Source organism: Pogona vitticeps, chromosome 3 (assembly GCF_051106095.1).
Source record: "Pogona vitticeps strain Pit_001003342236 chromosome 3, PviZW2.1, whole genome shotgun sequence".
In the NCBI taxonomy this organism is placed as follows: domain Eukaryota; kingdom Metazoa; phylum Chordata; class Lepidosauria; order Squamata; family Agamidae; genus Pogona; species Pogona vitticeps.
The window spans coordinates 33547121-33574441 of record NC_135785.1 but is presented as its reverse complement, the minus strand read 5'-3'; the positions used below and the strand labels follow the sequence as shown (position 1 = coordinate 33574441).

The 27321-nt window shown below is 38.0% G+C and overlaps 1 protein-coding gene across 1 annotated transcript in view; it reads right to left on the bottom strand.

Annotated features, from left to right (window-relative positions):
- Positions 1 to 27321, bottom strand: part of DNER (delta/notch like EGF repeat containing) — a 165883-nt gene that overhangs the window by 71641 nt on the left and 66921 nt on the right. Inside the window, exons 2-5 of the mRNA XM_072996015.2 lie at positions 24793 to 25089; positions 21716 to 21810; positions 16952 to 17118; positions 4051 to 4196 (exon numbers count right to left, since the gene is read on the bottom strand). Coding sequence (XP_072852116.2) covers positions 4051 to 4196; positions 16952 to 17118; positions 21716 to 21810; positions 24793 to 25089 — 705 coding nt within the window. The remainder of the gene's footprint in view (positions 1 to 4050; positions 4197 to 16951; positions 17119 to 21715; positions 21811 to 24792; positions 25090 to 27321) is intronic.

The following is a 27321-nucleotide window of genomic DNA, read 5'->3' as shown; positions in this document are numbered from 1 at the left end:
TTTCAGAAGAAGATATACCTGGGAATAGCCAGATACTGTACAAACATATTGGAGGAAAATTGAGAAAACAGTTTTTAAAAGGACAGGTTACTGTACTTTTATTAGTTGTGTAAAGAAGGAAAATTCAACAAAGCTTCTGCTAAACACAACACTCTCCTGAGCAACTAATGAAGGCACAGAGACTTGGTTCTCTTTTCCAGATGGTCATCCTAACTGTTTGGAGGGACATTGGAAAACTCAGTGTGTAGAAAAGCGAAACTATGATTCCTGCTAATTTGATTTCTTCTACTCTCTATCCAGTTAAAGTATTTTAAATGTAGACTTATAAACCACATTTTAAAATGTGCAATACAGATTCTCATAACAGAGTTATGTATGTTTGTCTTTTTTGTGCATAAAGAATAACTTGAGCTCTTTTATTCTACGGAAAAGTCAGTATCTTCCAAATCTTTAGCTATTACATTCTTATACACTCAATTCCTTACAATTTGTTAATTTACATGTGCAGTAATCCAACAAACATTCAATCTCCACAAAAATAGATTACCTTTTCACTATTAAATCCAGGACATAACTCAAGTACTCTGTTACATATGCTCCTCTCATTGTACAACCAAACTATTTGACATTTATTTTAAAGCTTACAACTTATTTTTTGTATTAATTAATTAATTGCTTACAACAATTTTGGTATTAATTAATTAATTGCTAACAACAATTAAAACTAATTAAAAAATACAGTAAAATTTCAAACCACCGCAACATAAGGCAATAGATATATTTCAAGTATAACATTAGACCTATGAAGTGTACAGCATTTATGGCTTAATGTATTCATTTGGATACCTGTTTCAATTACTTCAATGTTATTTTTATATTTTATATTTCAGACTTTGCATTTCAATACTGAAGTATGAATTAAATATTGAGGAAGTTGTCTTGAGATATCACAGTATAATCTCACACATGCTTCAAAAAACAAGTCCCACTGTGTCTAATATGTGTTTCCAAGTTAAGTGTGCAAAGAACTTCAGCTTCTGTCTCACAGGCATCTAAGAGTAAGATCACATTTCAATTTCCAAATCCAAAGTGACAGATATCCATGTAAATGCCAAATGATGAATCTGTCACTATTTCTACACTTTCTACCCAAATACTTCTGTGGATTTCATAGGTTTGTTGTTCCATTCACTAATAAATGTTGACAGTGAAGGCTAAACAACTCTCTCTAAATCTAACAGTTTCAATCCTGGTGGCAAGGTCACTGCGAAGACTTCAGAAGTCTGTAGTCTCCCACTGTGCCAGGAATTCTGCCTGAACTATTCTTTGTGACAGCAGTTGTAATGAAAGCACCTTTTTCCCTTCTACTGAGCAAACGAAAGCTGATGGCACACAAAATTTATCTGACTTGATTAAGCCTCATCTCCCAGTTCAGTGCTTTGAACTGTGAAACATCTAGGAGGAGAAATAGGTCTGACTGAAGCAGGGGGTGGAAAACCGGCAGCAAACATAATACAAAAGCACGCTCCCAAATTGAAGTGATAACATGTGGACATCTATGTTTTCTGCATCAGTTGCAGAAAAGGTATTGAATTTCTTCTAAAATACTTCAAAAATGAATATGCAAAAAGGACATCACATTAAAAATGAAGTTCTTTGGTGAGCAGGTTCAGAAAAATGTTGTACTAATGTTATAGAACCACCAAAATCTCAAGATGGTAAAGAATGCAAGGATCACCCACTACAGTATATTTTAAAAATAGGTAACACAGTGCTTGGTAATATATTCTTACTTTGCATCTTTTCAGAACATGATATATCTTAGATCTGCAATGCTGGAAGGGTTCATCGAATCCTTCAGTCTAGTCGCCCAGAGACCTTTGGGTAGAGTGGGCGGCATAAGTTAAATAAATAAAATAAATAAATAAAATAGTCCCTGTTAAGGAGGCACAATGGGGAATTGAACTCCTACCTCTGGCTCTGCAACCACATACCTAAACCACTGTTATCCAGCAAGCATATTTGACAATGATTCTTGGCAAATTCTTCTGTTTGGTCATTCTCGGCATCAATCTGCCATAACGTATTATAAATGTATTGATTCATTTTTGTTCCACAAAATTCTGATATTCTTGAAGCACTCAATAATCCAGTCCTAAATGGAATTGGTAGATATAAGGTAATAGATAATCTACCACTTCTAAGGGACGTGGTGGCGCTGCGGGCTAAACCGCAGAAGCCTGTGCTGCAGGGTCAGAAGACCAAGCAGTCGTAAGATCGAATCCACGCGACGGAGTGAGCTCCCGTCGCTTGTCCCAGCTCCCGCCAACCTAGCGGTTCGAAAGCATGCAAATGCAAGTAGATAAATAGGGACCACTTCGGTGGGAAGGTAACAGCGTTCCGTGTAAGTCGCACTGGCCATGTGACCACGGAAGATTGTCTTCGTACAAACACTGGCTCTATGGCTTGGAAACGGGGATGAGCACCGCCCCCTAGAGTCGAACACGACTGGACAAAAATTGTCAAGGGGAACCTTTACCTTTACCTTTACCACTTCTAAAGTTCTTCTGGTTTTCCCTCACCCTGGTTAGGGTGGAAGGTGTGTATTTAGGGGCTGTTTATCCTCAATCATGCACTACATGAATTGATTTTTAAATTATAATTTCAATCCTATTGGTTTTAAGTACAAGGAGATTAGTTATGGCAACTGCTCTCATATGTAAAAGACTGTCTATTTTTTAGCTTTTCCGAGGAATGAAAAGACTCTGGATCCAGAGTATTCAAGGACCCCACTATCTCAGCCACCCTGGATTATCTTGAGGAGAAAGGTGGGATATAACTATTTTAATAAATAAATCATTGTCAAACCCACAAGATACCCTGTCCAAAAGCTACTGTGAGCATAAGATTTATAGTCACAATGCTTTTTCTAAGCATAACTGGGGCTTCTGTGAGGAGAAATATATCCCACATAACTGAAGCTCCTCTCTATTCTAATACCCTCCAACCAACTGTTCTGGCACTACGATTTCTGTGTAAATCTTTAAAATAAGGAATGTCAGATGTGCAACAGGGAGAAATCTCTGCATTTTCTAACAACATCACACACAAACTTAACTCAAACTAAGTCCCATTGAATTTAGTAGAATTTGCATGAATATGCAGAGAACAAAAGTAGAATTTTCTTTCTTGATTTGCACACGATCATACACAGGATTCTAATATTAGATCTCCTTGCTTCTGATCTTTTTCTTAGAACTACCTTCAAAGACATTGGCTTATTAGCTATGGGAAAACAGAGGCCACACAGAAGGACAATTTGAAACATACTGATACCAAAAACTATGTCATGTTTTGAAGACTGTGTGGTATTATTGGCTCAATTCCTCTTGCCTGTTTAGACGGCATAAGATAAACACTATAAATATTAGAGATGAATTGCCTGAAGTTAAAAAAAATCACCATAGACCTTATCTGTTGCATACTGAGTTGTGTGACTTAGTGTTCAACTGATAATGTTTACAGTGATTCCTTAATTTCAGACAATTCACCTCTAACATTTATACCATTGTATAGCTATGCAGGAGGATTTTGGCCATTGACTCAGAAGACGTAGTTGTATTGTATATGTATCCTGATCTGATCATGTATGTGGTGATGCAACAAACACCAAAAGCAATCATAATAAAAACCAAGGAAGGAAACCAAGGAAGAATCTAGAGTCTCAAACGCAGAGACTCCTATCTTCATTGAGCCCTCCTGTCTCACCATTATATGACAGCCCAGGCAAAGATACTGGAAGTCCAGCAGACAATACCTGGCTAATTCTATACCTTGCTACCAGTCTCTTTATGATCGGTGCCTCCAAATCTGCCTCTCACTAATTTCACCATAGTTACTCAGCTGCTTGTTGCCACTGTTTGCCACCTATTGTCTGTCTTGGGTGGCTCCTCATTTGGTGGTCTGTTGGGCTTCACATAGGCAAAATAGGACAGAGAATATTCTTTCATTACCTTGCCAAATCCTCATAGGTTCAATAACTCCTCTTACCTCTGACGGCTTTGTGATGCATCTTCCTTTCCCTGAACATTGAAGGTCATCTGATTGGCTTCCTTCAGGCGAGCAAGTGCTGGCCTTTACTGTCACTGTTAAACGCAAAGCCACAATGCATTTGGCAATGGAATCATTTACAAAACCTAAGGAAAGAGATCATCATCATCATCATCATCATCATCATCATCATCATCATCATCATCATCATCATCATCACCATCATCTTCATAAAGCCTTGATTAAACAAAAAACAACAACCACAACAACAAAGACAACATACAGACATCCTGAATGCAAAGACTTGGCAAAATCATTGTTCTCTGACTCAGTCTGGTAAGCCAAACTAGACTTATCACAGAAAACTGAGATCACAGAATACACTGGGTTTTACTTCAATTAAAAGAAGCTGTCAGACAATGAAATGAATTGACCTGGAACCCTTCCAACTATTTCCATGACATAAATCCCAAATGAACTGATGTTAGCCACCAGGGAATGGGGTGGATGGGAACCATGCACCTTTGTTTTATCTAAAGTTTTTCCACTCTACAATCAGAATTTGGAGGAAGACATGATTTAAGGGAAGGAAATTGGCATAGGTAATCCTTAGCTCCACAATAAATACTGAAGGAATCACAGCTGCTGTTAAGTCAAAAAAAATGTCAGGAGACGCAATCCCAGATCTCCCATCTTGTGTCCAGTTTTGCCTTTAGATGAAATTAAAGTCTACATTTCAGTTCCTTCCCACACTCTATATCAATTTTGAATAATGTGCATATGAAATATTTTTAATGAAGGAAAAAACTATATAGAGGCTGAAACTGTTAAGTAACTATGTGGGCATAAATAGTGATGATGTTACCAGCCTGTGATTTTGCTCTTTAACTTAAAACTTCCTATCCCTTCCAGGTTCTGAGGCTCCCTAGGGATCCAATGGTAATTTTCCAATATTAAAGACTCCCCTTCCCCAATCTTGAGGCTTTTAAAGGCTGCCCTCAGTAAAAAATGGTTTCTACAGAACCTCAGAAGAGGGTAGGAAGCTTTAAATTAAATTGTAATATAGGCTGATGATATCATTGTCATTTATACACATGTAGCCGCACCAGCTGATTCCAACCAATCATCAATCGTACCATGCCTACCCCCTGGAAATTTAATGTATATGTAGTGAGATCAAAAGAATCAGACAGAGATGAATGATTTCTGACCTGGTTTTCTAAGAAAAGGATACTGTCACCAACCACACTCAGACACCATACTGCTTGTTACATCCCCTGTCAATCAACAAATCACTTCAGTTACAAAAATCATAGGCAAGGCACAGAATTAATTCCATATCCTCAATGACCTTGGACTTTCTATTTCCCAAATAGCGTATGTCATGCCATATATCTGTATCACAGTACTGTACTTATTTTAAGATGAATCAAGTTTCAAAAGTAGTTTGTGAGATGACACAAGAGTGTCATATCGTCAAAGAGCAGGAAGTCATAAAACCCAGGAAATATTCCCAAGCCTTGATACCCTCTTAAACAAGATTCCAATTATACCACCCAGTCTACTTGCTATGAGGCAGTTACATATTTAGTTCCGTTATGGACAGCTCAGTGGCTACAGAGCCACAGGTTAGGAGTCTATTCCACACTATGCATCCCAGAAGAATCAGCTTGAGTAGCTTTGAGAAAGCTGCACAGTTCCAGAATGTCCCCAGAAGAAAGGAACAGTAACTATGTGGGCATAAATGTTTTCTGAGCACTTTTTACTCAGAAAACAGTGGGGGAAACTCTCCCATAAGTCAGAATTAACAGCACACAATTACTACTACTACTACTACTACTACTACTACTACTACTACTACTACTACTGATGATGATGATGATGACGATGACGATGACGATGACGATGACGACGATGATGATGAGTTCATGGGAATCGGAAATTCTATTTCATGGAGCAGAAATATTATATCTCTTAACAGTTCAGTTGCAAGTGTTATTATCCCAGAAAATTAGTATTCAGAAATCATTTGAACTAATAGCAAAATGAACTGATGAATGATGCTTGCAAAAAATGAAACAAAACAGAAAAAAACACCAGTGCCACAAAGAGGAAGAGATGGATCTGCTTGTGCAAAAGTCCTTTCTTAAAAACCATGAGTGGTAAAATAAATGTCCCCCAAATAACTCAATAACTCTGCACATTCCACAGCCATAGAATGTTGCTTGTCTGCCTTCCTTCAAGTGAACAGCAGTCTGAAACCATGAGCCGGACCAAGGGGCAGCACAAGCTCTCCTGCCAGTTCAGGTGGGAAGCAAACCATCAGCCCCATCACTATCATGCTGCTTGGCCTTAGAGGTGTAGCCATTCCCCATGAAACGTTCTAGTTGTCTTTTTTAAAAACATGGATGATATAATTTGGGGGGAAGAAGAAAGAGAACATGGTCTGTTTATGTAGGATGATTGTTTTTCACTGCAGTCATGGGGGTGGCAGATGCATGCTCTCACTCCGATTGTAAGAGGTGACCCCACAGTCTCACCAAGCTTTGGAAAAGGAGGCATCCAACCATTCTGCGGGAGTGCTTCTACACAGCGTTCTGCAGGCACATCACTAGAGAGGGAAGAGGCAGGGAGCAGGCTTCAACAAACTCTCATCAGAGCTGTGGTAAGGCCGTTCCCAGGAGTCTTCCTGGAACCCAGACAAAACAGAGTGTCCAGGGAAATCATCTGAAACTGAAGGAACACACAGCGCTGCTGCCCAGGTCACAACTGCCTCTTTCCTCTCTGGCAGCATGTGAGCAGAGAAGTATGCAGAGGCACGCCACCTCCAGTGGAGAGAGTTGGCATGCCTTCTTCTCCAGAGCTTGGTGATGTGGAGGGGCAACTCTCTCACAAGAAGCGTGCCCCAAGGCAGCGGAAATGGAAGCAATTTAGAATCCTCAGTGCTCCAGCGCCTGGGTCGAGTGTCTCTGTAACTGACAGTGGGCCCTTAGGAGACAGGATATACTGCAACATTTTGCAATTTGTTCCATTGTAATTTGAAATTTCAGAACCTCCATTTAAGTACTGTCATAATGCTAAACACACATACATACACACAAATAGAGAGACTACATTATGATGACAATATGCCCGCTGTCAGAAACTATTACCTTGCACATAGAGAACATGTTTTCTTTGTTCTTCACTCACTCTTTATATACTGGGTATATTTAAAGAAAGTGAAGTGAAAAACGTGCAGTTCTGGCATTCACGCAGTTTCTTGTCACCTGAAGCCATGAAATACTTGCAGTATAACCAATGGTACTGCTGAATATAGCTGAAATGCATATGAGTTTATGATGTTTGTTGGACTAAACAGCCAGTGCTTTCAGGAAACAAAGCTACCATGTTCATGCAAATCACCTTGATAATGGAAAGGGATGAAAGAACACAGAAAGGAAAATATATAAATAAAATTCCTTTTTTCTTAGGAGGCAACAGAATGAAAAAGTTTTAAAGTTGCCACACACACACTTCTAAAAGATAATATTTGTATACTAAACAGAGCTAACACAGAATCTGATTATTTTTATAAAATGTGCTGCTTCAATACCGCTTGAGAGTGCTTAAATCACTCTTGGGGCCTGTTTGTAATTTTATTTTATTTTTTAATTATACAGGTTACACATTGCCCCCACCCCACCTCCAGTGATCTGGATATTCATTTTACCAATCTCGGAAGAATGAAAGGCTGAGTCAACCTCAAGTCAGCTTGCAGATCCATTGGTACTGAATGCTGATCGTGAGCAGTGTCTGGGCTGTAATACTGCACTTTAACCATGGCACTACTAGAAGGCTCTTTTTTTTTTTTTTTTTTTTTTTTTTGGACTTATATACCGCCCCATAGCGCTACAAGCACTCTCCGGGCGGTTTACAATATTTTTAATTATACAGGCTACACATTGCCCCCCCAGCAAGCTGGGTACTCATTTTACCGACCTCGGAAGGATGGAAGGCTGAGTCAACCTTGAGCCGGCTACCTGGGATTTGAACCCCAGGTCGTGAGCACAGTTTTAGCTGCAATACAGCGTTTTAACCACTGCGCCACGAGGCTTTAACAATGGAAGGAGCACCTCCATTTTTATCTTACTGTATGTTTGCAACTGGATACCCAATGTGGTATTAGTAGATGGTAATATTTTGGTGAATCATTGTGTTAGTCTGACCTACCTCAGAGTCTTGTTGTGAGGATGAAGTAGGGAATGGGGGAGAGCTTCTATGCATATCAACTTGAGTTACTGAAGGAAATAAAAACATGGATCTAATTCTTCTTGATGTTCTCAGTCCTCTCCTACCAGAGGATGACATGTTATCCATGCCGACTTTGAACATGGCACCTCTAAACAACAATGTTGTGCAGCATTCAAACTATCTCCAAAGTTCTTCTGCCAAGACATTCTTCTGCTTTCCACAATCCTTTTCATATTCACATTCATCTGTATTTTTTGTTATTACGTGACCAACACAGTACAGCTTTCTGAATTTTATGTATTTTATGTTTTCCTGGTATTTATTCACACATATTAGTAGTTCTTTATAGGCCACCCTCTTGATCCAAAAAATTCTTAGCATCCCAAGAATACCACATTTCAAATAGTGCCTTTTTTTAAAAAAAAACTGTAGCCTCTTTTAAAATACATACCATATAGTAGCACTTTGATACGTGGAATCTGAAAACCAAATTTAAACTTTTGCTGCACATACATCCTTCCTTTTAAAGAATTTTCTCGAGACCACTTCTGTTCTGATTTTTTTCTGCATGGCCATGATTGAATCCCAAGGTAGTTCTACTTGTCAACATGCTGCAATTTTTTTCATTTTTACTCATGGACTGCAATTCTTGGGTTGCTTTCTTTTTAATAATTGGCATGAACTAGGTTTTCTTCACATTCATTTTTACACTGTATTCATTACTTAGTTCATTGACTTTATGGCACTGGTCCCCAACCTTGGGCCTCCAGATGTCCTTGGACTTCATCTCTCAGAAATCCTGGCCAGCAGAGGTGATGGTGAAGGTTGTAGTCCAAGAACATCTGGAGGCCCAAGGTTGGGGACCACTGCTTTATGGAGCAACCTTTAAAGATCATCTGAAATGTCAGTTAGTAATTATCTATTGTCTGCATATTGAATGTTGTTTATAACCTCTCCACTGACAATGATACTATCATTTGAATCAGCAATTGCTTCTCTAGAGATAGTCTCCGAGCTGTTGTTGTTGTTGATGTTGTTGTTGTTAAGTGCTGTCAAATCACCTCTGAGTGGAAACAAAAAAGTAGAGATGACAGGATGCATCCTTCTTCTTTGTATCTCTATGTCCTCTTTTACTTTTTTCATCAGCATGTAATATATTTTATAGCTAATAAATAATATAATTAAAATTATATAATATATAATTATAATATAATAAAATTGTCTCTATTCCTCAGCTTCAAAAATACAAAAAAGAATTTACAATTTCAATATGTGGGTTTTTCTCTCTTCTATAGCCTTATAATATCTTTTTCCATAATGGAAGTTAGCAGGTTTAAAAAAGCAAACAAAATGTTATATTTCATTCACATCCAGACTAGCCCTTAATCAAGCTCTTCTGAGAACAAAAACTGGTAATGGTTGTGATAACAAAATGCATTATACCAAGATTAAAAAATGTACAAAAATGACCCTCTTCTTAATGCAGATTGTGACTGCCTATCTCTGTTAAAAGTCGGTATCTATTTGGAACCTTCCGATAGTTACAAAATTATCTTTTTTCCCCACTCATTTGACACAGTTAGCATGCTTTTCAAGACTTCATCCCTGAAGGAAACTTATCTTAAGCGCCTTTGAACATTTTAATCTTAAAAATACAATGCCAAGATTCCACCTTTCTTTGTAATTTTTCCCTTACATCACCAATTTTCTGGTAACAATTTAGCTGTGACATACCTGCTGTTCCTGAAATCCACCTTGGCTACAACATCCCTATAATTCCAAAAGTCCTTTTAAGTACTTACAACTCATTGTTTGTTTTTATCTGTCAGACAATAGAACAAACTCAGAACCCTATTTATAATTCTTTTCAGCCACAGACATATAATGTAATGGCTTCTATAATTAAAAGCAAGTTTGTTCAAATTTTACCTTATAATCTTTCCAAAACGGATTAATAACTTCAAATGCATTACTACTGAAGGATCAAGAACAAAACTAATTAATCAAAGCTGCAGAATCTTTACTTGAAGCATCTAATTTAGAAGGCCTAGCAAGAATCCTTTTGGTATCTGTGTGAGGTTTGCATAACTAGTCATTTGCTGCTAACTGATGATCTATTAGGGGGGATCCCAGTCACACAACCAGGGGCATGCCTAAAACACACTGCCACATTTGCAATGTCAATACAAGCTATTATTAGTGGCAGGAAAAGATTTCTTCAGCACCATACATTTGGGTGAAGTTTTGTTAATGCTATCCTTTTCTTCTAAAGCACAAAACCTGGTTTATCACAATTTACTGTGAATGAGTGGCAGGCTAGTGCAGTGGTTCTTAACCTTTGTTACTTGGATGTTTTTGAACTGCAACTCCCAGAAACCCCAGCCAGCACAGTTGGTGGTGAAGGCTTCTGGGAGTTGCAGTCCAAAACTCCTGAGTAACCCAAGGTTAAGAACCAGTGGGCTAGTGCATGCAATCTATTTGTTCTCACTTTGCACCTCACTTTGCAGAAGATGATGAAACCTAAATAGAAAGGTGTGCCTTAGTTTGAGCCTAGAACCCAAAATCCTGTGTTGTTGGTTTACAAATCTTGCCTTGTTTGGGAGCAACAAATTAGAATCCCAAGTTGTAATATCAGATTTCTGCTGGCTAACCTGTTAATTCCATGGGACGAGTAAACAGGGCACAACCATCATACATAAACCAGGAGAAGCTATGAATCTTGTCATGCAGTTATGTACGACAAGGACCACTGTGTGACTTCACTGGAACAGTATATGAAACAGTTATGTCATTGTGTGACCATTTTCATCTAGAACACCTAAGCAATTTTGTTTGCCCTCCTTTTGTTGCTCCTTAAGTGTGGCCATTTTGAACTAGAAAAATAAACAAATTTCTCCATGATTCCTGATCCTACATACAGTGTGTATTTCAAGGTTTTATTTCAAACAGTATTTCAGAGCTCTCAAATCACTATTAAAAAGCCAGACAATAAATTGCTCTTTAAAAAAAACACAGAACAAACAGAAGATTAGAGAAACTGTTCACTGGCTTCTCTATAATAACTGCAAATGCAAACAGCATTTTTAATATGTATTTGAAAAATAAAATAAAAATAAAAGCTACTCAATTGGCATATCTGTTTATTGCTCTGACCAACAATATACTCAAACACTCTGATTCCACTTTGTACATTTTTCTAACTCACCTAATATGTATGATTATTTTAATTGGAATTCTCCAGAAACATTTTTTTTCCTGGCAGCCATTATAGCAGCTGACAGAGCTCCCCTCAATCAGGAAAAGACTGGGACAACCAATACAGATTTAAACAAGGGCTGTCACAACTTTACACCAAAGCTTCAACAAGATGATACAGCTCTCCTTTCTCTAATAATATCAGAAGAACCCTTTTGGATCAGATGAAAGCCCCTATAGGATCAGACCAAACAGCTATTTAATCGACAACGGACAACTTTCAGGACATGAGGATAACAGCCCCTCTCTCTGATTAGCATTTAGGGTAGCTAGTATCAAATTTTTCATTGCCATGTTAAGGAGATTTGATGCTAGTTGCCCAAAATGGTCTTGATGTAGCTTGTTATTAGGCAAAAATTATCTGATACATTTATTAATTGTACAGTACTGTAGTGTACTTCTGACACAGATAGCAATGAGTATTCAGAGGGAATCTGCCTCTGGGTTATGGAGGTAGCATAAAGTTATAATCATTCATACTAGCAGATATTTATAACCTCATCCTGCATTAAATTATCTAACCGTGCTTTAAAATAATTTCCCATGTATAATGCAAGTTCTTCTCTTTATGATGACTGTCAGATAGCAAAGCCTCTTCTGGTCTGCCATGCTAAGGTGACTTTGTCTGTACCTGTTGAACAGTTTACGTTTTCTGCCGCATTAATGAGAAAGCACCCGATGGAAGGATCAAATCCAAATTGCTAAGCCACAAGGTTCAAGGAACTTTGCCCTTCACAAACTATGGACCAAAAGTTGCAGGGAGCATTCAGGACAGGCTGGACGGACTAAATGCATGTCCAACCTGCATGATCAGATAAAAACAGTTTTTGGTAGGTTTTTTGGGATGCATTATTTCTAGCAGAGATACTGTGTGCACACAAAATCATTTGATTGGCTAATTACTACCTTGGTGCAGATGCCTGCTGATCTTCTTTTAGTGGTCTCTGAGCGTCTTTAAAAAATGTTAATTTTGTTAATTAGTATCAAGAGCCAACACTATAGCAAATAATTTTCTTCTCTGAACCATTTGTGTTTTGTGCATCAGAATCACTTGGAAGAACTTGCAGCAGAGTTACTGTAGCAAGCTGAACAGTTGAAAATCTGCAAGAAGGCATTAGAAAGTGACTGATATACCTGATGATCAAAGAAAGATGCATTCACCTCTTATGTCTTCCTCATTCAATTGAGAGAAAATATTAAAAAGAGCTTTTAAAATCCTTGTATTTAAAAAATGCTAATATGAATGCTCACTAATAAGTCTATTGGTTTATGTTCACTAATAATTCTGGTATTGTGCCATAGCTTATAGTACAGGAAACATTTAAACCATAGCAAAGTTGTGAACGGTTATCACTGCTTGAATCTCTGTGAACCATTTCTCCTAAAGTTCACTAGACAGGCAATATTTATTGAGCAAGTACAGAACAAACGTCATGAAGTGCACAAAACAACACAGGCTGAAAAAAAATTAAAATTTTAGTAAAAACTACAAATACATGTGATAACCATTCTCAACCTTTTTTAGGCCATGGCCATAAACACAATATGAAAAAAAGATAGGCTGAGTCAGGATTGCATAAGTTGCATAACAAACTTTATAAGGTGGTATGTGAAAAGCTGTTTCCAGTCTGTAGCCCCCTTCAAATGGGCCAGGGGCCCCAGGGCCGTATGTTTCCCATTGAGATTGGCTTTATTAGACTATCTCCCAAAGTAAGTTTTAAACTCATATAATACAGATGCACTTTTTTCTGCCTCAAAAAATCAGCATGGAACATCTGCAAGCTGACCTCACCTACAGCATCAGTTTCAGATCAATCTGTTTTCTGAGGATAAGCTATATAATTACTATAAAGGAAGAATGCAATTCATCTGTAACTTGCCATCATGACTACGGCCCCTCTAATGAGTATCTCCATGTTGAACCTAGAATCAGAGAATACAGAAGCCTCTGGAAATACTTTCATGTTATCTGAAAGTTAACTTCTGAGAGAGAGATTTAGGCGGACTTATGTGGGGCTTATATCTTGAGCAGATGAGCATGGAGAGTAAGATTGGGCTGTTAACAGTCATGACATTTCAAAAGTATTAATTGGCAGAGTTGTACCTGGTAATTCTGGCTTTTGGCTTTCCTGTCCTACTGGTTAAGCTTAGTTCATGTGAGAGTGACATAAATGGTGAGAGGCCGGAGGAATGTTTGGATCTGAGTGTGTAACATTCAAATTGGTGGCATGTTGAGACTGCCTGTTTTATATTTCTTTTGGTGAAGGGAAGGGTGACTTGAGGTGGTATATGTGCTCTGGTGAGCAAATCTGTGCCCTTCCAGCAGCAATTTTCTGCAGTATCCGAATGTTTACACTCTGGGTCAAAACTCGGGTTCCCACGTCCTAGTTCTGCTGACAGCAAAGAAGAAAACAGAAGATGGAAGGAAGGGAGGATCTACTAACACTGATTTTCATGTTAAGCCATTTCCACCAGATGCCCAATTAAGATTCAATGTCACTGTAAAATTCATTGCAAAGGACAGCAGGAACAAAATATCTGAAGATTTCTTTCTTTCTTTCTTTCTTTCTTTCTTTCTTTCTTTCTTACTTACTTACTTACTTACTTACTTACTTACTTACTTACTTACTTACTTACTTACTTACTTACTTACTTACTTACTTACTTACTTACTTACTTACTTACTTACTTACTTACTTACTTACTTACTTACTTACAAAGGCGAGCTTTTCTGTACTCATTTTTATTCCTTCCAGAACTCCTAAGAGCCAAAACAGGTATTATACCTTGTTTTTGCTGTTTCTGAGGCCATGTTTCAGTGATGACAAATCACTGAGCAAGTCACTGTTCGTTATGGGGAGGGGAAATGTTTCAGGAAAAGCAACAAGTAAGTACTATTATTACCACAACTTCAATTTCACGTTCCAGTTACAGCAAACCATCTGTCCCACAAATCCTGATTTAATTAAACCTACGAGCATACGGAAAATGTCTCCACACCAAACTACTTCTGTCTTTCACACATTTTAAAATAATGCATGCAAAAACTTGTTTTGTTTATTTAGTCACTGAGTGTAACCTTTCAATGGAGAATGCTTCAAGCTGTGGCTAGAGTAAATAAGCCTTTCAACTATTCGATGGATTTTCACATTATTGTTGTATGATGTCAAGTTGAAGCCAATTTACATTGACATTTATCAGGCTTTCAAGGCAAGTGACATATTTAAGAAGTGGTTTACCAGTACCACAAACTCCCAGTTTTCATGGCCAAGTGGGGATTCAAACCCAGGTCTCCTGAGTCCTAGGCAGGAACTAAATATTACTGTGGGTTATATTCACACTAGCACCAAACCACTTGAAAAACATATCTTGTTTTAATGTGATTCCTCAGATACCAGCCAGCTAGTGCTGGGAAACTTCCCAGCTACTGATAGTACTGGTGTCAGGATAGCAGTTGAGAGTCCCCCGCTCCACCCCTGCAAGATCAACATTGATGGCCAGCCAGTGCTAACGTACCCAGGAAGCTTCCCAACACTGGCTAGGCAACAATCCTGTTTTTGTCCAAGGGATAACTCCGGCAAGCAGATGAAGACCCTGCTGTCCCAACCCAGTGCTGTCAGTAGCAGGGAAGCCTCCCAGCAGTGGCCAGCCAGTGACAGAAGCCCTAATATAGTTTTAAAATGTAATGGCACCAATTTAAAACCACAGTGGTGGTTCTGTCATGTTTATGACAGTAGCTGCTGTGAACTCCACTCAATTTTTTCCGAGCACGTAGTTACGGCCCTAGTTTCTCCACTACATCACAATATGTGTCTCATTTCAGATTTACATAGGAGAAAATGGTATAAGAGGAAACATGTAGGATCACAGAAGCTTTCTTATCCAGCAAAGTGTTTTCTGATGGATCAGGTGGTTCTTCCCCCAAGCTCAAACACAAGCACAATATGAAAGGTACCTTCCATATTTCTTAACATCAGATGTATACATCCTCTTAACAAAAATATTCCAACTCCAAAATTCATATGTTTTGTTGTTGTTTAGTCGTTAAGTCGTGTCCGACTCTTCGTGACCCCATAAATTTTCTTTGAGAACGAAAGAAAAACATGCAGATTTATTATTAACTGGCTTCTAATTTAACTTTGATTCTTACTGGCAGGTGGTCGAAATATGTGTCCCAGTAGGAGATCTAATACACAATATTACAGAAATTCTTTAAACTTCATTCACTTAACATGTAAGTCCTGATCAAAAGAAAGTTGCACACACAACACGAGCAGAACTCTTTTAGATTCTTGATTAAAATAATAATTCTAGATACCTGAAAGTTCAAGGATTCTAGGATACTGAAGACCTTGGTCTGCAGATGGCAAGAGAGGTTTCACAGGGAAGTCCTTCTACAATCAGCATTGTAAAGTGTTACCCTGTTTCCCTGAAAATAATACCTAACCTGAAAATAAGCCCTAGTATGATTTTTCAGGATGCTCGTAATATAAACCCTACCCCAAAAATAAGCTCCACTTAAGTGAAACCCTGCCCTCTACCATTGTGAAGCAACCAGAAGATGACATTACTGTATCTGAATAAATGTACATTCCTGTACATGAAAAAATAAAACATCCCCTGAAAATAAACCCTAATACATTTTTGGAGCAAAAATTAATATAAGACCCTTTCTTATTTTCGGGGAAACACGGTACCTATTATAACACTCTCACCAATGGGGTCAGTCCAGTTGGAAACTGTGACACGTAGTATTCTCAATAATTGATCATTTTTTCTTTCAACAATGGGGCTATCAGAGACATATCTCAGCAACAAAAGTAAGTTGTTGTTTACCTTCTTTGTTTAATGTTTATACCCAGTCACAAAACAAAACACGTTAATGCACAATAAATGATTTGGATGAAATCATGTGCGTATGATAAATAAATGTCTTCCACTACTCAGGGAAGTGCCTCTGCAAAAAAATGTGATAAAATATCATCTACCCTGACTTTCAGAAGCAGAAATAGTCAGGTTTTACCCATTTTGGCAGGGAAAAACTATATAAACCAATGTATTTTCAACAAGGAATCAAATATGAACACTTTTTCTACCACTCAAACCACATGGGAAAAAAGTGTTGTGATGAATGAATATTCCCACTGAAAAGGACTGCATTCAGAATTCTACCTAAAATATTACTGGTCGCAGAACAAGTAAGAGCTCTTTTGAATCTCTCAGGGTTTTACTAGGAATGTATGGAAAAGGTAATCTACTTGTTATCTTGTAGTTTCCTCTACTCTATAAACAACTGCTCATATCATATGTTATTAATTTTTATGAGCACTGCAGTATTCATTATAGAAAGCCAATTTAGATGCCCTGGGTTGAAGAATGATATATATATGGTTTTACTGTTACCAAAACTCACCAATGAAATAGTTGTTTCCTAACAAAAGCATTTCCTCCGTCAGGACAAGTCCACCCATTGCTTGGAGAAGAGTTACACTTGTGGCATCTATAAGTGAGCACTGTTTAAATCTGTCTGTTGTTACCTTCCACAACAAGATAAGAGAAGCTGTGGCATCCTGCCTTATACTAAAAGAGAAAAAGGAAATTAAAATGTTAAGCACACTGAATGGAAGAACATGCTTTGAAAAAAATCTTAGCATACATTAGTCAAAAGAACACCACAAACAAAAGGGCGAACATGATCATTGATTCAGGTCTGAAAGATGGCTAATTTGATGCCATAGTCTGTACCCTAATGAGCTTCCACTGAACTGCAGTTCCTGCCAGAATAGTGACATAGCTTGCTCAGATACCACCACTGAACAACTAGAAGGTGGGTTTTCTTTATCGAGATCATCTGTTTTGCAATAGCAACACTGTAACTGTGATCCTTGTTCCTATGCTTGGACTTTCTACCTGGCAGAAACTCAGGAGGATACTGACCTAAAACTACTAGTACAACATCATTTCTTCCAACAGCTGAACCTTCAAACAGGATAGGGAAAAGAAAAAGTGAGTACAGTGGTACCTCGACTTACAAACTTAATCCATTTTGGAACGGTGTTCGTACATTGAAAAGTCTGTAAGTTGAAGAACCATTACCCATTGAAATGCATGGGAACTGAATTAATTGATTCCAGCATTTCAAAAGGCAAAAAGACAGGGAGAAAGTGCTGGAAATTCCAATTTCCCGCCCTTTCTCCCTGCCTTTTTGGCTTTGGAGGTCTCAAATGGCTTCCTCCAATGTTGGGGGGAAAGGCCTTTGAGACCTCCGAAGGTGCCAATCGCGGCAGCAGGGTCCCCCAGCCACCATGAGAGACCTCCCTGGGGATCCCTGCCACCGTAATTGGTGCCTTCGGAGTGCTCAAAGGGCTTCCTCCAATGTCTGGCGGAAAGCCCTTTGAGAGCTCCGAAGGCAAAAAGGCAGAGAGAAAGGGCGGGAAATTTGAATTTCCCACCCTTTCTCCCTGCCTTTTTGGCTTCGGAGCTCTCAAAGGGCTCCCCCCCCCGACATCCGAGGAAGCCCTTTAAGAGCTCTGAAGCCAAAAAGGCAGGGAGAAAGGGCGGGAAATTCAAATTTCCAGTCCTTTCTCCCTGCCTTTTTGCAGGGAGCCATTTACGAACGATTCCGTTCACAAAAAATGGTATTGAGTTGTGAACAGAGCCTCGACCTCGTTCATAGGTCGAGCTCCTTTTGCAAGTCGATGCCAATTTTTGCCAATGGAGCCGTTCTGAAATGAAAAACTTTGTATCTAGGGACATTCGTAAGTCGAGGATTGGCTGTACTGTATAAATTGCAACAAAAATGTGTTTATCTGGTAGTAATTCCTATTGGACACTATGATTCTTACTTCGGGGTACTCATTATATTTTGAGGTTTCCAGAATACAGGCATACCTTGGTTTATGAATTTAATGCGTTCTCCAGGACGTTTTGTATTGGGAAAAATGTGCAAACCAAAATGCGGTTTCCCATAGGAACGCATGCACGGGGGTGGTGCTATGAACCTCCCAGGCACAATGCATCCTGGGGAAACTTGCTTTGTATGATGAAAAAAATTCATAAACTGAGGCATTATTTTCAATGGATTTTCTTTCATAAACCAAAAATTACATTAACCAAGGCATTCGTAAACCGAGGTATACCTGTATATTAGAAGAATATGGAGGTGGATTTTGCTATTAAAACTTGTAAACTAGGGAAACTGTCAGATATATGGAGGACTGGATCACACCTTCCTATGTTAAGTCAAAATAACTGAGCTAGTAATGGAGTTGACCCTATGTGACATCATGAAATGTTTCAACATTATTGAATGCCACAACAATACTTTGTGGCTGAAAGTAGAATGTCTGCAAAAGAAGTGAAATATTAGTTTAAACTGACAGAAGCTTGTACAGAAGGAAGGGTCAAGAACGACCCAGTGTGGTGCGAAGTTTAGAGTGCTAGTAGGTAACATTGGTCCAATTTCACATCCTTATTCAGCTATGAAAGTCCTTAGAGACTCTAATAATTCACTCTTATTCCCATTTACTTCACAGCATCGTTGTAAGGACAAAATAGGGATGGGGGAAACTACTTCACATTTAACTCAGCTATATTAAGAAGCAAGTAAAATAAATCTTACAATAAGGCACAAGGGCAAAATAGAGGTGTGATAAAAATAATGTTCATTACCCTCAGCTCCTTTTCAGAAGCATGCAAAACAAATGTAACAATAAAGAGAAAACTAGCATTGGTGAAAAGACAGAAGCAGGGTTGAGTTTAGGTTAAGGAGTTAAGAGAAAGGTAGACAATAGGGAGAGAGAAAAGGATACTAGTTGCAAAGTAGTCAACCATTTTAAGTATGAATGAATAATAGAGGATGTAAGTTGACCCTCTGAAACCTGAGACAAAAAGGAGCCAAAGAAGGGTGAATGAGGATGGGACAAAACAGAAAGCAAGGAGCTGAAAGGAGGGAAGATACTGGGGAGAAAAGTCATATCAGGTTTGTCACTGAAGAACTGTACTGTACACATACTACTGTTAGGAAATTGGAAACAGGTTGACGATCTCCAGATATAGGGAAATATGGACAAAGGAGCCAAAGAGAAGGAAAAGATTGCTAAAGCCACTGGCAATGGTGCGGCTAAAAAATATTGTAAATAAATAAATAAATAAATAAATAAATGTTACCCACATTTTCCCGCAAATCTCCAGCTAAGTGAATATTTAGTTGTTTTATGAACCTCACAACGTAATGTTCTCATGTTTCCAAAATACTGACTTTTGCAATGTATCTTCGGTCAATCAGTCACAGTAGATTAAAACCAGAGATTTAACTAGTTCAAGTTCAAATATGTAAGAGTTTAATGCATTTGTATAGTGCTCATATTTTTTTGTTCCTATTTCTCCCATGAAGGTCAAATTCATGCTTCTTCAAATAGCATCTATACTCTTGGTCACCCTTCACTTCCCAAACTAATAGCAGCAGCATCTAACCTCTTAGCTTCTTCAAACCAAACGGGTCTTTATAAATACTTGTTCCTCTTTCAACCCACCTTCTCTGCTACTTCTTACACAACAACATATACATACACAAGTGGATTGATATTTCAAAAGGTTCTATTCCGAAGATGGAAGAGGAAGCAGGTGTTCAAAATGAGGATACTTGCTCAAAGACATCAGTCTCAATTCAAGTGGCATCTGGCCTGTTTGAACTGAGTCCAACATTGCACCCTGCCTCCACCTTTACTTCCACTTTCATTGGCTAGTAATCTTTGGCCTTCCAGATGTTTGGGGGCTACAATTCCCACCAGTTGTAGGCAATGGAGCTGCACATCAAAATATCTGTGGGACCAATGTTACCTACCCTGCCGTACACCTTCCTTGAGGTATAAAAAAATCACCTTGAGGGGAGGGAGCAAACAGGTAGCAGAGTGCTCTCTTGTGTGAGAAAACACACAATCTTTCCTTGGTGGCAAGTGACATGAGAAGTGTGACTTCCTGCAGGAGATAATGGAGCTTGATTCATTCCCGCAAATTCTCCCTTGTCTGCATTACTACAAACCACATAATCCTGGACTGGAAGTAACAGTTTAACATTTACATGTTACAGTTTAACATGCCAGAACAGCAAACCCACCTCGTTTGTGGAACTACTCGTTATCTCCCTGTCCACAGAGGACATATTTTCTGGGGGTGAGGAACAAACCAGGACAAGGAACCAGTGGCTAACCTGGATTTTCCAAGTGTTAAAATTAAGGATTGGTTAGAATTTCATTCATGTTTTAATAAGGACTTGCAAAATTCTGATGTTTTCCTCATAAATTTGATAGGGAAATTTTGAAATTAAAGGCATTCAAATGTGGGAAAAAGTGAAACAGTCAAATTCACCCATTTGGGCAGCCTTTTTTATCTTTAGCTCATAACAGTCTGCCTTTGAGTGCATCCAACCATGTATGTGGCTATGAATCAGTGTTTGCATATTTTTGTTAGGGTTCTCATTTTCAGCAATTGCATAACAAAGGGGTACAACATTATTGCATGCCAGGAATGGCTCTACCAACCATATCCGGCCAACATGGATGATTGAGGATTTTGTTCAGCTGGTACTTAACAACATTTGGGCACATTTTTTTTATAAATTCAGGAGAGAGAACTCGAGATTTTAAAAATAGGAATGAGGAAAAAAGTGAGACTGAGAGGAAGTACAACTATTGAGTACTATAGTACACAGCTATAGTACTTAATACAATTTACAATTGCTAAGGCTGCTCTATACAAATCCTGGGATGTGTAGTTTGGTGAGACACTTTTAATTCTCTTCCAAAGAGCTACTGCTGCATTTCAGTGGATTATAGTAGAACTCTCCACAAAGTATTCACTGAAGCAGAAAATTCACATCACTGACTGCAAATATATTTACCAGCAACTGAACACTACAAAACATCCTCAAGGGTTTGTTTTCTAAAAGTTTGATAAGAATATTTAAAAAGCCTAATGGGAATAACCCAATACATTTTAGAAAGAGCTAATAAGGTTCTCCTACGGTTAGTGCCACAGAAGGTACATTAGGCTTTCCCTCTGGAATTTCGTAAGGCTTCCTTATCACACCTTGGAAAAAAGTTGTCATGATGAAATCAACCAGAATATTCATGTAAAACATATCTATATAATTACTGCAGAATAAGACAATTCTTACTTTATTGATGTATTCTGTGGTGCTTCAAAAGAAATAAGGCGACCCCCACCAGAATTATTGGAGCTGGCATTTCCACAAGCCACATCAGGAATAATCTAAAACAAACAATGAACATTAATTGAGACATTCCACAAAACCAGTATGTCTAAAAAGTAGTAAAAATAATATATGGAAAAGCTGAAAATGAAGGGGGGAAATTGCCAGGAGAAATTATATAACATTGTTTTCATGCCCAAAAAGGAACCTTTGACACTTTAGATATTTTTGTCTACATCTCCCATCAGCATCATTCAGCAGTGCCAATGGTACATATCAAATACGGGAGCTGTGAGAGACAAGGGTTTTCTAAGGCTAGCCTAAGGTCCAAACTAAATGAACTTATCTGCAAAAGTGCAATTCACATGTAGAGATTTAAAAATTGTAAACAGAATCTATTTTTGTTGTTGTTTAGTCATGTAGTCGTGTCCTAAAAACAGCAGAGTCGGAGAGCAAGGAGACAGAAGCCATTATTCTGTTAAGGAATTCCACAGACACAACCAATATTGCACATGCATTTGCACTGCTTGGTGAACGGTCTGTTATGAGACTGTCTGTATGACTGGTTACACAACCAAATGAACAATCAGTTGCATGAGCGATCCAATATCAAATGTATTTCAAAATAGTACAACTAATTATGCAATGTTAACTGCACATACAGAAACTTCTGGCAAGGTACTAGCTTCAGTATTTAAGCCTTCCTCTTCTACGGTGGTCCCCTAGGAAACTATTATGTTACACCTTTTTACTAAATATTAATACTTAATTATTTTATACATTAATATATTTCTGCTAAAAAGAACTCTCCTTCCTTTTTTTTAAAAGACATCTTTCTTCTCACTTTAAAAAAAATACGAAGGTATTTTCACAGTTCATTGTGCTAGATTCTTGCAAGATTGCAACACAGCCCTTCAAGCATCGGGTAATGAAACTTGTGAGATTTCAGGAATTGCAGCAAGTTACAGCTGATAGTATCTCTCAGCTACACTTACTATCACCTACAGTTTCAACAAATCACAGACAGCAATGCCTTGTGACCTGATATCAGCAACAAAGATGAATGTTATCATTTTTTTTTTCTGTGACAGAAAGCTTTCAAACCAAAATGGAGTCACCATTATGTGTCAAGGAAAAAAACACCACATGATCTAAAAAGTATGTTTGTAATGTAGTATCTTTTCCTTGGAGACATTTTGATATATCACCAGTGTAACTATACACGGAACAGCTAATCATGCCAAATGCCGGTGTAGTGGCAGTGTATAAGTGTCAGCTAATAAGCAGTATTCCTGTGACTTTTCTCAAAGTGTTTTGTTGCTTTTCCAGAACATGGGCACTTCTGTAGAGTTCTCTTATCATCATGAAAGGCACAGTACTGTATAAACATTTATCCAGAAAAAAAATCCTGCTACATACAAAGGAGCAAATAAAATAGAATTCTAAGAAATTGGGGGTGGGGTGGTAATTATGACATACTTCTTGATTTTAAAGCGAGACAAAAGAAAGAAAACAGAAGCAATAAACATGTCCCGGAACATATTCACACACCAGAATTATAAGAATCAGACATCCTAAAAGATGAGGCTTTTCTCTCCATTCAAAATACATTTTTCCCTTTCTGTGATTTTATTATGTGGGTTTGATTGAAGGATTTTGAGAACTGGGTTACAGAATTATACTGAGGATTGTTGTTATGTTATGTTGCTGTTGTTGCTATTTATATTTCTACCCAAACTTTCTACAACAAAGCAGCACTCAAGGCAGCTTATAGTCATCATAAAATATAGTAAAAGCAAGTAAAAACAAATTCTGTTACAGAATAATTAAAATAAAATAAAGCCGTATACAATTTTAAAAGCCATTAAAATCAATTGAGTCTACAAAAGCTGAACTATCACAATAAATTAAGCTACACCATAAACTAATTTTAAAAGATGTGTCTTCACACTCTTTTTATAAACAGCACAAGCAAAACAAAAAAAAATGATTGCAGCTCTAAAGCTCTCCTGAAATCCTTAACATCTGAACAAGTTCATAATGAGATACCTCTTCCCTTAGACACCGCACCCAGTTCATGGGATTGGATTCAATAAAGTATTCCCGTATCAGGATAATATCATCTTGATATGGTGTATCAGTCAGAGGACTAATGGCTGCATGTTGCATCAAGTGATGATCTCAGACCCTCTTCAAGAGTAGCCCCAGACAGAACATACTGCAATAGTTAAGACACAATGCAATGAAAGCATGGATAATTCTTGCCAGGTCACAGTGACTCAGGAAAGATTAAGAACCCCGTGCCACAGTGGCTAAACTGCAGTACTGCAGTCAAGCCTCTGCTCATGACCTGACTTAGATTCTGATGGGTTCAGGTAACCAGCTCAAGGCTGACAGCCTTCCATCCTCTTGAGGCCGGTAAAATGAGTACCATGCTTGCTGGGTGGCAAAGTGTTGCTTGCATAATTATGTTGTAAACCACCCAGAAAGTGCTCTAGCACTACAGGGTAATATACAAGTCAAAACAGTAATCAACAATAATAATAGATAGCATACTAAGTGAAGTTACATAAAGTCATCACTGCAGTGTGGGAACCCAGGGCCACAGAGAATCAAGAAGGCCTTGGAAACTGCAAGCCTGACAGGTTGAACTGCATCCCTAACCTTAACTTCCTATTGAGAACAAGCAACACCCTCTTGTCAGGGCTTAAATTCAACTTGTTCACCTTCATTTTGTCTATTATCAAGCTCAGGTGGCATTCAAGGATATTGACTGCTTGTTTAGTGTAAGGTGACAAGAAAAATATAGAGCGAGATGTCATCAGCAAATATGTCCAGATAATTATCACCATCAATATTACCACCACCACTACTATTAGTACGAAAAAAGAAAAGAAAAGAAACCCAAACAATTCTTTCAGAATATCAGCTGCCATAGGATCTTTACAAGTGTTCAGCACTCCAAAGTAAATAAAGAACTCTGAACTGAAGATTGGCTTGAGATGCACATTTTGTTAAAATGAATATTTAAAAAACCTTACCTCCACTTCATCCCATTTCAAATCCACAACTTTCTGACCTTCTTTCGGCTCCCATGTAGGCAATGTCATGGTTGCTTGGGCTCGTGGCAAGACAATGTTGGGTTCCACTGTGGTTGATACCAGCCTGTTTTGGCTTGATGCCTCTGACTCAGTCCATTCTGAGAGTGGAGGGCTGTAAAGTGAGTGTTCACAGTCTGTACCTTTGTAGCCTTCATTACAAACACAGAGATAGCCATCGCCATTACTACTGCAGTTGCCATGGTGACAAGGATTGCTGGCACATGAATCTGAAACAAACTGAACAAAAATATAATGGACCAGTTAATATCATCATGTAGGATTTGTCTATTTTGTTCTAAAAGGTAACAGGCTAATATCCATCAATACCCCACAGGACTTCAACAACTTTACCCATTAGAGATTGCCTATAACACATTGTTCACATGTCAATGAACTGGTTCTTGGATTATTATAGTACACTAAAGCAAAGAAGCAAACAAAACATTGGCAGGAAAACTCATATGATAGCATATCTAAGAATCAAACAATATTGGATATTTCAAAAAGCATACTGTGCTGTTTTGATGAGACAAAGATACCTCAAATAGTATTGTGCTCTATCTTGACTGAGTTTAATGAAAACCAGTGCCAACCACTGAGGGTTTATCTTACCTTAGCATTTGTGATATGACTCCTCACATTGATACTCTACTCATAATATCCCTGTTACTGTCATGGCTGGCCTGAACTTTGGATAAATAAATAATGTGCTTCTTTTGTATTCTGAATACTTCACTTTCAAAACATCTATTAAGGAAACATTTACTCAATTAAATTTAGCATTACTTTCTTAGTTTAAGGAACTGCTTTTGAAAAGGTGCATTTAGAACAGAAAAGGGTGGTAGTTGTATTCTTAAAATTTAATTTGACAAACATAGCTGTATCATCTTTGTGTCTGTTATATATACAGAGGACTGCACTGCTCATCTTTCATTCAGAATCAACAAGAGCAGGTTAGCAAACGTATTTCTAAAAAATACACATCATACTTTACTCTTAAGTCATATTATTATTATCTCTTGTAATATAGGGTTGCTATATCTTATATACGAGACTGAATCTCTTACATGTGTTGGAAATATATTTATTCATTAGGGCCAACATATTTCAAGAAAATTCTTCCTTGGGGCACCTTCCTCTCTATTCTGAATGGAAAAAATCTCCATAACCTATATTTAGAAGACAGAGCACAACGCTGATAAGCAAGAGGTCTCAAAATATTTCAGTTCCAAACAACCTATTTTCAGCACCTTTTATATCATCTTTATTTTTTCTGCATGTTTCCTCCTCTTGCCTTCCCTTCAAAGGGCTCATCAAACAAGCATTCTGACCATTCTTTCAGTCCATAACCACAACTCAGTTAAAAGCTCTTTTAATCATTTCATTACCACAAGGATTATCAGTGAATGTTTCAATGTGTTTCAATGCAGCTGTTTCTCAAATTATATTTTAAGACTACAACTACCACCCTTTTCTGTTAATTTAAGGAACTGCTTTTGAAAAGGTGTATTATCTTAAATTAAGAAAGTAATGTTAAATTAAATTGATGAAATGTTTCATTAATAGATGTTTTTGCATGTACTATTAATCCAAGTATAATTAATCTACCAGTTTAGTACTGTTACTTCATCATTACAAACAAGAACTTCAGACACCCCCCAAAAATCAACAACAACAACAGCAACAACCATATTTCTCTGTAATTTTCTAAAAACTAGCAATGTGGTAATGAGATATCAAGAACAGACCTGTTCAGGTGTCACTTGCCACATGCAGCCAAAGCAGCCTCATTGCTTTTTGTTTGTTTGTTTGTTTGTTTGTTTGTTTGCAGTGTGAGCAGAAGCTCTATGAAAGCAAGAAATCTGGACAACCAGGGTTCTTGCTCATGTGAAGATGTTCCACATGAACAGAAATTTCTCTTCACACTCATAGGTGGAGAAAGAGACAATGGAGAAGTGCTCTCCTACTCATGCGCTGGTTGCAGTTTCTGATTAACTCCTGAATAGAGCTAACATAACAGCAGTATCTGAATCATTCTGTAGGGGCACCATTTGCTTGGGAACCTCCCCAAGACTAGAAAAGGGAAGAGTATCCAACTATGTGGCTACCAGTTGCAATATATTGCTAAGATTTAAATACCTAATTGCCTATGTAGGTTTCATTTCATTTTCAAACAAAGGTGGAAATAGATTCACCTAGAGAACTGCAATTTATATGCAGATCTAACTTAAGAGCAGTAATTATCATGAAGGGGATATAGTTTACTAAAATTATTTTACTATAGTCAACCAAGGCATGGTCAGCTCATGAGTAGAACAGGGGGCATACCACTTCTAAAATTTTGGGACGACAGGCCTTCCCTGTTCCATTCATTGGGCACCCCAGCATTAAAACTATTATTGTTGTTACTAATGCTATTGCACAATGAATGCAAGCAGATTATGGAAACTTAGTAGAAACAGATGCAGA